Source organism: Simochromis diagramma, unplaced genomic scaffold (assembly GCF_900408965.1).
Source record: "Simochromis diagramma unplaced genomic scaffold, fSimDia1.1 OVJJ01000107.1, whole genome shotgun sequence".
Lineage (NCBI taxonomy): Eukaryota > Metazoa > Chordata > Actinopteri > Cichliformes > Cichlidae > Simochromis > Simochromis diagramma.
This window is the reverse complement of record NW_024387209.1, coordinates 7449983-7462190: the sequence shown is the minus strand read 5'-3', so window position 1 is coordinate 7462190 and position 12208 is coordinate 7449983. Positions and strand designations below refer to the sequence as shown.

The 12208-nt window shown below is 42.6% G+C and overlaps 1 protein-coding gene across 6 annotated transcripts in view; it reads left to right on the top strand.

Annotated features, from left to right (window-relative positions):
- Window positions 1-12208, top strand: part of zeb2b (zinc finger E-box binding homeobox 2b) — a 97728-nt gene that overhangs the window by 62163 nt on the left and 23357 nt on the right. For 4 of the 6 annotated variants that reach the window (XM_040051575.1, XM_040051573.1, XM_040051571.1 and 1 more), the window contains one exon: window positions 10211-10465. In XM_040051575.1, coding sequence (XP_039907509.1) covers window positions 10211-10465 — 255 coding nt within the window. The remainder of the gene's footprint in view (window positions 1-10210; window positions 10466-12208) is intronic. The other 2 variants (XM_040051576.1, XM_040051574.1) reach the window with 1 other exon arrangement.

The window sequence follows — 12208 nt, the reverse complement described above, 5'->3', positions numbered from 1 at the left end:
GCAAGTTTCCTGTTTCTTTACATTCTGACCTGTAAATAGTTGTTTCCAGAGAAAAATGGCCATTTTCTTTCAAAGTGTATTCATTTTAAGTTTATTACTGGGGGATTTCTTCCTTTCATTCTTAAAAATGTATTTCTACATACATAATGGAGACCAAATTCACCCTATTGCAGCACCAGTTTGTCATAGAAATACTCTTCAAACTTGGAAATGACTGACTTGAGTATGTAATGTGCGATTAAGTTTTAGCGTTTTCAGATTATTTACCAATTTCTTGGAAAAAAAACTTTCACTTTAATGGGCGGAATGTTCCATTACCAGTCTAAATTGCTTGCCTGTGACCATAGCAACATTCTAGAATACTTCCTTCGGTCTGTTTTGACATTCTAGAATCTTCGTACCGTACTGAATGCTACCCTTTGCCGCCCTTTTGGCCTGTATTATCATAAAAATGCAAATATGGCCTGTAACGGATTCAGGTGTGTTTGCTACTTGATAAAACGCCACCTTCCTCCTCGTCTCGCTGTTTTCCTCCCGTGTAAATGCTCACAATAACACGAGCCTACAAAGAAACACACACTTGGGTACACAGGAACGCAAATGTACACACATACACAAGCACACGCACACACACACTTGCAGGGCAGATAAGAGTGATTCATAAACAGATGAACCCAAAGCAGATGTGTTATCATGGTGGCACTGTGCACAAAGTACTGCAAGGCCACACCAGCTCTCCTGGGGCTCACACACACACTCACACATTTGATGAAGTCAGGTTTAAACAGGGAGACCTGATAACAGAAGGCTGCCTCTATCAATTTGTTACCCCCACCTCCAACTTGATCCAAGGCTCCGTCAGCAGATTCCTCCACCTGAGTGTGTGCTAACATGTTTGTCTATATTTAAAAACGCTATTTTTATAAATGCATGTTGCGGCTGTGCAAAGGTGTGTGTGTGTGTGTGTGTACATGTGTGTTTTTTGTGGGGCGTGGACTCATGGCATTGAGCCACAGTGTCCCTTTGAGACTGGGCAGGAGGAGGAGGAGTGGAGACTGAGAGAGAGAGAGAGAGAGAGAGAGAGAAAGAGGAACGATTTAGATAACAGTCTCAGCTTGTGGCATGCACACACATACACACACGGACACACACACACACGCACACACACACACACACAGCTGCTATCAGAAACACATTATTATTGGAGAGAGCTGACCACAGGAGAACCCTGGCAAGCACCCCGAGATAGGCTCTTATATTCTTCCTCCTTCCCCAGGGAAGAATTCATGAATTAAATCTTTCTATTAAAGGTAACTCTCTCCTCCTCCCACAAGAATACAAACAAGGGGAAGAGAGAGAGGGAGACGTATTCAGTCTGGACCTGCAACTGGTGATTATTTTCATTACCAAACAATCTCCTGATTATTGTTTTGGTAAGCTGATCAATAAGTTGTTTTAAAAAAGACCCAGCCACTCTACTGTCAGCCGTCGGAGCTCAATTAAAGTCAGCACAGAATTCAGAGCTGTTCAAATTGAAACAGCATGTTTTTACACTGTTAACATGTAGGAATAGATGGCACTTTTCTTCAAGTTCTGATTAGCAAGTTAAGTTATGTAAGAAGTGTGCAGATATTTGTGTCAAAAAAATGGAAAAAATCCAGCATTATATTCAGTGCAAGTGTTTCATATTAAGAAGCACGGCATAGTTCCTGTTAATAATTTTAAAAAACGTGTAGGGAGAATTTAGTTATTTTATTTTTCATTTTAATGAGAATAAAGTTCAAGAAATAGATTGAAATATTAATTATAACTACCTATAATTTTTTGATTAAAGTTGAGAGGTGTCAAGAATAAAGTTGAAAAGTAGGAGAAATAAATAAAATCAGAAGTAAAGTGGAAACAAAATGTAGAGAAATCAGTTGGAATTGAAGTTAATGTTTAGAATACAGTTAAATTATTAAGAGTAAATTTAAAATGTTTCCTAATAAAACCAACAATTTTGCAAAACTGACTTGTTGACAAAGTTTAACAAATAAAGATTCAAAATCTTAATATTGGGAGTAAAGTTAAAATTTTGAGAATAAATTCTGAATGCTTACAGAGAATGACGACAATGTGAGTACGGGTGTAATATCAAGAACAAAGTCAGAAAGAAAATGACACCGTTATATAGTATAATTAAGCCTAAATAAAGTTGAAATACTGAAAAAAATTACCGTAATTTTCAAGATTCTAGTTGAAATATCAACAATAAAATCACAAATGAAAATTAAATCAAAACTTCAGAAGAAAGATAAAAGAAGAAGTTGGAAAGTAGATTAAAATCAAAATGTTAAAAAATACAGTTAAATTTTTAAGAACAAAGTTAAAATAAGTTTGAGGATAAAGTCAAAAAGTTGAGCAGAGGGTAAAATCAACATCTTAAAAAAATGAAGTATAAGTTAAAATATCAAGACTGAAGCTTGACTGTACAATAAAGTCAAAATGTTGGAAGATGTAGTTAAAACTTTTAAAATAAAGGAGAAATGCTGAGAACAAAGATGAAAAGTAGAAGATGTGATGAGCGTGTCGAGAAAACGTGAAAAAGTAAATAAAAGTTTTAATAACGAGACTACAAATGATGGAGAGAAAACAGCAGAAATGTAGAGTAAATAAAAAACGATGGAAGGTTCGAAGAATAAAGATGAAAAGAGGAGGACATGATCAACTCATCCACAAAATGTTTTTGAAAAGTACGTAAAATAATGATGGACTAAAAGTTCAAATGTGGGAAAAACATCACATCTTCTGATTTGTTTCCTTTTTGTTTCTAACAAACAGTAACACCGAAAGTCCTCCTTCCCTAGCGTGGCCCTGGTACTTGTCCATACTCTGGTTTGAATCCACGTGCGATCATTGTGTTTCGGCTCAGCTGTAGACACGCGTGTAAACATGTCCGTCTCTTTATTATGCTCGCAGCGGCTCCACACATCTGTTTTATTAGCTGTGTTTCCTTCTTCATATTAACCCGCAGGTGCTCTTGTCGCTGCCTGCACTGATGCTTCTTCTTCTTCTTCTTCTTCTTCTTCTTTACAATTCACATTAATACCCGCACGCACAGAAAAAGCCCCGCAAATTTCAAATAGTTTAAAGCACTTGCTGCATTCATTCAGCTCCGAGCATTAAAAAGGGCCTTTATAGTGGAGGGGAAATTAGCGATGGTCTCCCTTTATGTGTGTAAGAAGCCCTGCTTTGCCTGTGACGACTCCAAAACTGGAAGCAGTTCACCCAGCAAACGTTTTCTTTTTTCCCCCTTCTGTGTGTGTGTGTGTGTGTGTGTGTGTTTGGTTAGTTACAGTAATTACGGCCCAATAACTGACAGCCAAAACCAGGCAGGAGAAAGTAGAAGGGGGCTGTTTTTCCTCAGCCGTGCGCAGCCTCGCTGCTGAACATCTGCTGAGAGATTTGCATATTAATTAACCCATATTAACTCTAATTATTCTGGGAAATTATCAAATAAATTAAATTTTCTAATTTTAACCGTTTTTTCCCCCTTCTTCCCGTTGCTTGACGAGTGTCAGGGTAACGTGAGGAGACGAAGGGGAAGCTCACCTGTGCCGAGAAAACATTTTATATATGTATGAATATATATATATTCCATCACCACCTCCCCCTTCTCCTCATCCTTCCCCTTTGCCTCCCAACCTTTCCCTCCTCTGTTCTTCTTCTCTGAATCCTCCCTCCCACTCTCCTGGCCTGGGAGTCCTGAGGGCAGCCAGGGGAAGCTTTTGTGTGTCTTTTTTATTCTTCTTCTTTGGCTTGTGTGACGAAGAGGAGGCAGGCGGTGGGGGGAAGGACGGGAGGTTTACTTCTTCGAACATTTGTTGGAGGCAGGAACATGTGTGAACTGGGGGAGGAGGAGGAGGAGGAGGAGGAAGGGGCGGGGTGGGCACAGATGGTGAATCCATGCAGGACCCGGCAAAGGTGGGACCTCTGAGCTGTTGAGCAAACCTTGAAGCTTTCTGTGCCTCCCTCGCCCTCCCCAGCCTGTTGCTCGGGCCTCCTCTGCAAATAAATGGCGCTTTAATTGAATTAGAGTCAGGGCTGCGCGAGGGGCTCCTCGTGGACACAACCCAGCGGCAATTCGACGCAGTCCAATGGGTCGGAAGACGCCACAAATATCGATGCTGCGAGTTTTTTCTTTGGTAGTCTCTAACAGAGGAAGAAAATCTGCCATTTGGTGGCCTCTTTACCCCCTTATGTGTCTCCGTGTAAAAATCCTTCTGTAATCTCAGCTTAATTATGCACAATCGAGTTATGGGCGTCGTTTATTTTCGGGGCAACCTACGCTATCGTGCTACAGTGCTGTCGTATTAAAGTTAAATGACTGCAAACACGAAAGAAAAAAGGGCTACGATTGCCTCATTTGAACCCCGCAATCGGTCCTTTTTGCAATGCTTTAGTGTCATCTGGTCAACAAGACTTATCAGACACATTAGTCGGAGCAAATTTCCTGAAAAACGCTCATGCTGGGAGGCTTTTCTTGGCATGAAAACAGTGCAGTATTTCTTACGTTTCACTCTCTTGCAAGCAGAATGATTTAAATTCCGTCAAAACTCTCATCACGTCGCAGTTTTTGGAGTTTATTTTGTTTGCCTCACTCTGGATGTCCACAGTTAGACTTTCTTTAACTTACTAAGCTTCGACAGTGACTTCTTTTACTGCTATTTGCTCATAAATCTGACTCAAAATTAGCTCTTAAACACCTAAAGGTGTCGTCCCCAGCAACTTATATCCGTCACTTACTTCACTTTGCAGCAGCACACCTCCCCCTCTCTATAGACGCACACATGCAGTGCCCAGACAGACGCACACACACAAACACTCCCAGGTTGCGTTTACACTTCACTGAGTTTTCACCATTCATCGTCTCTCCCTCCCCTCTCTCCGGCCCTCACCCCTCACTCTCCCTCTCTGTCTCCTTTCAGAGCTTTTGTTTGCCCTCTGCCACCGTCCTTTCACCGACTTGGCCCTGATTTGCCCCTTGTGCTCGATCACACCATTATACTGAGACAAGATAGCACAAAATATCCAAACATGTCTGCTATCCTTTTGTCTGGCCTGATTTGGGTTGGGGTGGCTCTGGTTTAGCGACTGAAGGAGGGTGTATTCTTGTTTTGAACACAAAGGTGAAATAATCTATAAAATAGTTCCTCTTTAAGGAGCGCTGTTAGCCCAGTTTGAGTTTTATTTCAGAAAAAATGCCATAAAGTCTGTCTAAGGATATGTATAAAATAAGATTTAACCGTCTTCGCTGTAGGTGTGAGCTTTCCATCAGACAGGAGTAAGACTTACCCGAGGAAGTGCTTAAACTGTTGCAGACAGGAACAATGGCAGACAAAAGGTCATTGCGAGAATCCACTACCGCTGGCCGTAGCCACAAGGCAGCGACCTCGCTTCCACCTTAATGCCCTCCCACACACACACAAACACGGACACACTCTGACTAACAGAGCGCCCCTGCTTCCCCATCTCCCTCCCAGCCATCCAGGTGATCCGCTTGGCTCACATTCATGAGACAGGGAGCGAGCGCGAGCAGTTATCATCCAATAGGGAGAATGTCCTGGCTCATTATCGGCGTAGGAGGCCGAGCGTGTCACCTGGAGCTAAGCCTCGACACTTGACTAAAAAGTCAGCCGGGGTTAGCGTGAGAGCGCGAACGTGGGTGTTAGTCATTCTCCCCGCAGCGATCACCTCCACCGTTGGCCTGCCGAACAGTAAGAGCTCTTTTTCCTCTCTGGCTCGGAGACTCCAGCAGGAAGGGCTTTTAGCGCAGCCTCCTCTGGGCACCTGATGACTACTTTGGGATTGTTAAATAAATGTGATTATACCTGTTAGCATTGTGAAGTGGTTTTTCTTGGCAGAACGCAAGTGGAACACCTCTGAACTCAGGCATTAGAGCATAGGAGGGTGGATTTTATGGCATAGAGTAACCTAGTGTACTTGGGCATTGAAGAGAAATGTTCTTGATTTGTTGTAACCCAGCTTCATTTAACTTGATGCTACAATCAGATATCTGATATTTAAGGAAGCAGAAACAAGTTTTGATGCTTAAAATGAGGCACAGATATGGGTTTGCATGATTTTAAGAGTTAGATTTAAGGACTAATGACCCAAAATACAGCTCTGAACCTATTTGCAACCTTGTAGACAATCATATCTCATTTTTTGCTTTTATTAAATTAGAAAATAATTTAATGATTTAAAAGAAAATAATCATTCCATCTGACATACAATAAAAGTTGTTCACCTTTTACCAAAAAAGTCAATTTCCAGCCCAAAGTCTAAGTCATCAAAGAGTTAATGTGTCGCTACAACCTGATTTCTATTATTTAAGGAGCCAAAACCACTTTTCTATGTTAAAAATAGGCCAAATGTAGGATTTGGGTGATTTTAGGGGTTAGGTTTAAGTACTTAGACACTAATGTATTTTTTGTGATGAAGTCACAATTAAATGATGAGCCCAATCCCTAATGATGAGTTTAGGAGACAAGGAAAAAAAGTCTTTTTGATGCATATCAGTTAGAATGATCCTTTTTGTTTTGGTATCCTGATTGCCAGAAAAATAGCAACAAAAAAAAGATATTCTAATTGCCTAGATTTAGGGTTGTGGTCATAACCAGTGATTACTTAGACCTCACAGAGTTTAATCAGGTTTCGTTAGATGTTTTAAAAGCAAACTTTGGTATCAAAGGCCCAACGGATCTGAACGTAAGCTCCTTTTTTGACTTTTTATTCTGTGTCAAGCACGCTCGGCTTGTACAGACTTATCATATATGCAAAAGTTTTCCGACAAACAGATGCGCGCGGTCAACATCAAAGACGCAAGTTGGTAGCTGCCTATTCCTCCAAGTGACTTTGGGCATCTTTGAACGCAGCATGTGGCCTGACAACTGTTATCTTTGGTGGGGTTTTTCTTTCTTTTTTGTGTGCAGGAGTCGATTGTGATTCCAACATTAAAAGCGTGTTTTGATCACTGGAGCTACTCCTTCCCTGTCAAACCTGAAGCTTTGTAAATACAATCATGTTAGAGTTGGACTAAATTAATTCCACTGGCTTCTCTGTGTCTGCAGAGTGCAACTGTCACAGCTGAAGAATTGCCTGCGCCATTGTTTTTTTTTTCTTCCTCCCTGACTTTATCAAAGAAATGATGAGATTTTAATAAGACTTTGTCCCTTTGCACTCTTGATTTTTTTCTCAGGCTGTCATTGCTGATGCTTCCAGCCGTACTAATCAATATTAGTCCTCACTCTGTACTTTTTTTGTGAGTGACAGAATAATGCTGGGACTGTGAAAGGGTTATGTCAGATAGCTTAAAACCTGATATTAAACAAGAATTGCGCTGCTACACATGTCACTTTAATTATCAACAAAAACGCAAGTCAAAGAACCCCCCCCCCCCCCCCAATTTACCTTAAGAGGAGTAGAAGAAAGCAAACAGGTAGCGGCAACAGTTTGCGAAACGTCGTTCATAATTGCTTTTGTCAAGGATGACACTTAAGGTAAGAAAAGGAGAGAAGAGGAGAGGCACTGGAGAAGTAAACACTATCTTTTCTTTGTCTTTCGCTCTCCTCGGCAACACAAAAGACTGATTAAGAGTGAGGTTCGGGGAGGGGGATGAAATAACTGCCTGCGAAATATTAGTAGGTTAGAATTACTTTGTTGCTTGACACAATACCAATAGATGCTTCATGCTCGGAGAGGGAGAGGCTCTTGTCAGCAGTGGCACCTAAACAATGGCAGCTTTCTTGACGTTAATACTGCGCGTTTGACTTGACGAGCACCCCACTGTCATTTTGCCTTCTTGGAGGTATACGTTGAATGCGGAGGAGACAGCTGACGTTCGGGGAAGATTGCATCCACGGAGACAGTTCAACGCCCCCGTGTTTAAATTTGTTCAGAAACTTGAGGACAAGACGTCACGAGAGATAAGAAAAAGCAGCAGGAGACATAAACTGGTGTCAAAAATAAAAAGAAAGCTCCTCTCTCTTTTTTTTTTTCGTTTTTTTTTTTTGCTTTACTTTGAGGTCCGGTGTTCTCAGTCCTGCCCTGAAAAGTTTGCTCCGCTCCCTCATTCCTTATGTGGGAAGTCAGAACGGTGTGCATTGCTGTGGTGGATGTGTTGCTAAACAAAAAGAAGCTCCCTAGCTCCTTTTATTAGGGAAGAATAGGCCCTTTAAAACCTGTCCAGCCTTAGATAATTTCATTCAGCCGGCCCCTGCCCGGCCGTCATTGAATCTGCATCCAGAGATCAGGTTCACAGCAACGGGTTGATAGCTTCCCAAGCCTCTTGGCCTTTTGTTCTACCAATCCTGTGCTGCTGCCCCCTCCTCGGCAAGCTGGGGAGGAGGGGGATACAGAGCTGATGGGACATTGCTGAGGAAAGTTCAAAACTTCAGGGGTAAAGGGGCGCAGAGAGGTGAATTCCAACAATTTTTAAGTTAAGAGATTTCTAAGTCTGGCAAACTTTCATCTCATTCAGACGTCTAGACGTTTGACAGGTAGAGACGGCTCTCTTTCAATCCAACCTCAAATAAAAGCACAATATCAATTGTACCAAGGTGGATGTGGACCACCCAGGAACTCCTAACGTCTCTCTCCACTCGTGGGTCTCCTGCCTCGGTTGCCTTTTTTGTCGTCCCCAAGGAGCATTACTGAGTCTGAACTTGCCTAAACCCTTGTGATCACACCTCTTGAAAAGGTTTTGTTTCCTCCGTCGATTGGTATTCGAGGCAGGTCACCGCACTCCCACCCTCCTCCTCCTCATCTCCTCCCCCACTTTCTGCCTGCCTGCCACCCCTGCCCACCACCCCCAACTGCCTCCCCTCCCACGTTTGAAAGCCCTGTTTTCATTTTAATTTGCACCTGTTGTGCAGTTGTTCGCTGAAGGCAAGTGCAGACCAGTCAATCGCACAGAGACGTGTCAGAAGGAGATGTGGGGAGGCTTATCTTTTGATATGTATAACGTTTTCAGAAATGCCGTGCATGAACTTCATCTGGTTGGCACTCCTGATTCTCAGAGAGTTCAAGAGGCAGGGACACTTGTAGCTATAACTTTGGCATAAAAACCGCCTTAATTAAGCTTGTTGATTCCTCACAGGGTCACAATGTGAGGAGTTCTGCATATTTTCCACAAACAAGATATAAATCTATTGATTTTCACCGAAGCTCTGCTGACTTGTGGGCTCGCTAAGGCTTTTTTTATGACTCGGAAACATAAATTCAACGAAAGCCTCCACCTCTTCACTTCGGTGGCTCAGACTCTGGGCCCTCCCATGATTGGCTCTCACCACAGAACATTTTTGCACAAGCTGCCAATGAGGTGTGTCCCCATGTGATGCCATCCATCTGCACCGCTCCAATAAGTCCTCTGACGTCCCTTTTCTGCAGTGATTTACGCCGTGGCGCGTACTCGCTGAGAACCAGCCGATGGTGGTGACTAATTTGCACGAGAGCCACCTTTGATTGAGTTCACAGCCCTTATTTACAGGCCGTCTATTTTAAGAAATGCAGGCATATGTCTGGGACCTGGGTGTTGTGGAACTGGGCGAGCCCTGCTGTTGGAGTTTTGAATGTGTGTGTGTGTGTGTGCCTAAAGGCGCTGCCATGCTTTTATATTTTAATATGTTAGGAAACATTTATATTAATGTTCATGGTTCACTGGCAATGCAAATGTGAAGACATCCGAGGGCTACATGCAGTGAATAATCTAAATCACTATAGGTTAAGCCTTTTGTATGCATAGCAACAACAGTTGTAATATTGTACGTGCTATGTGGAGCATCTCAAATGTGAGCGGTATGCTCCGGAGCAGAGCCATCCTGAAAGGTGCAGCTCGTTGGCATCCAAGGCATGTGAGCACGGCTGAAAATTAGTGGCTATTTTGGCTCGTATCTCCTCGACAGCTGTCTGCCCACCGCTGTGGTTTAGTCACAAATTCCAGCCGTGGATGCTGTAATTGGGGTGTAACCCACCAAAAGAAAAAGGGGCCTACGCCTTGCATTGAGCAGTAATGTGGGGTTATCCTTTTAATCTGCGGATAGACCTCAGTTTTCCAAAACTGGTCTAAATCCCTCGTCAGATTCATCTATCCACAAGAAGTTGTAGAGAACTGCATTATTTCTCCGCCGTGCTTTCCTGTACTGACCAAATTTGTTCTTCCTTTGTGTCACAGCTCTCAACTACGAGAATGTGGTGGAGACCGGATCAGAGACGGAGGAGGAAGACAAGCTGCCAGTGTCTGAGGAAGACCCTCTGATCAACGGAACCGGCAGCCCGGCCAGCCTCACCAACCCTGAGGTCTCGCCACGTATCGAGGGACACGGCCTGCTGAACAAGGACGACGATGACGACGAGATGAGGGACAGCGGCGTGGAGCACATTTGGCCCGACAATGACATGCTGAGTGCCTCCGTGGACGGTACTGGTGAGTGTAGAACAAGTAAATTCAGTCATGTCAACTGTAGGAGTTTGGTAATAGTTGGGTTGCAAAGCAGCTTGCACAGGCAACCTTAATGGGACACTTTAAAATGAGCCTTGGCAGTTGTCAGATGTGTAGAATGGCATCAGCTTGATGTCGTGATCGCGGATAAGCTCTGTGACTTCCCAAAGTAACTCTGTGCTGGATTTTTCTTGAGCTTGTAAAGCTGGCAAAAAGGCAAATTGATGATTTCCTAATTAAATTCTGCTTGGCTTTCAGTCTAGGTTTTGTTGACTAGAACAGTTGTGGATCTGCCCACTGAGGTTCCTAAACAGGCAGCAATCTGTTGCCTGAAATGACAAAGAAAACATATGGGGGTGTTTATTCCAAACTCGGATATCCACTATTTGAGAAACGTGACCTGCACTATTAGAAATATCAGAAGATGATAGAAGAATATATTTTAAATCATACAAACATCCATATTTTTTTAACCCTTTGCGGTTATTTTCTTATAAGCGGTAACACTAACACCTACCCTACCCTCAGCCTATGTTTTGGGCTTTTTTTTAGAAGAAATGTTAAGTTTGGTTGATTTTGGTCAATTAGGATGGTTATTTTCTTTGTACCCTGATTGCCAAGACTTAATAAAGCAAAAATTAGATTTTAGATTTTTTTAGGTTTCGAGTTAGGGTTGGGGTTGGGAAGATTTAGAACCATAAGAACTCTTGGCTTTTCTTACCAGATGTGTGGGGTTCAGGTGAGCTGTCAGTCAGAAAAACTACCACTAAGCTCACTCTTGGATACTCTATAGTGAATGTGTGCTCATCCTGCCACTTGTGGTATCATCTTATGCTGTAAACCCCACCCATCTGGTGCCCGAGCAGACTTAAACAAATGCCACGGAGCGTTTTGCAAACAATGCTTGAGCCAGGTCTGACGGTGAAGCCCCGATGACGCTCCCTCAGCAGACAGACATGATAAACAGTTTCTCTGTGAGCGGCAGAGACCATTTGGTTCACGCTTAGAGAAAAGCCAAACAACAAAAAAATATTTACAGTAATGTATAAGGAGGAGGTGGGGTGGGGAAGAAGCCTGTGAGCTGCAGGAAATGAAATCTTAGCGTGTTTTTATGGTGTTTCAGCAACGTCCAGCAGTGACTGATGCTGCTTAATTCGTCTCGCCCCTAACAAGCTGCCTAATCCCAGGCAGGTGATACCTACCCCAACTTGACTGACTTATTGTCTTTTGTTTGAGCAACTCCTTCTGCAGGGGCCCCAGTCACAGATGCTTGAAAGATAAATACTTTTAATTAGGGGGCAGGGTATAATCATTAAAGGAAGCCAGACTGCTGCAAAAAGTCATTAACAATCTTAAATGAAATTTTTATTTTTATGATAGCCATTTACATGTATAATAAGAGTCAATGATTCTTGGAAGCATGTGACAGGAACAGAGTATGGCGAGAAGTCATGTAAGACAGCCCATTTAAATGAGCTGGGCTTTGCTATTCATTTCTGCTAATGAACTAGCTGTGCACAGTGCCGAAAAACGGGGGAACATTCAGCAGTCTTAAATTTTAATATGGGGGAAAATTGCACATTTATTAGGGATAAGGGGGGGGAAAAACTTAGCGGGTATCAACTTTCACTTCTCCTAAATAACCGTTCATATTGCCTCCTTAAGGGGTGGAAGAAAGAAAAGACAGTTTGGTAAATAAATCAAGATAAAGGATAAACAAGCTGTCAT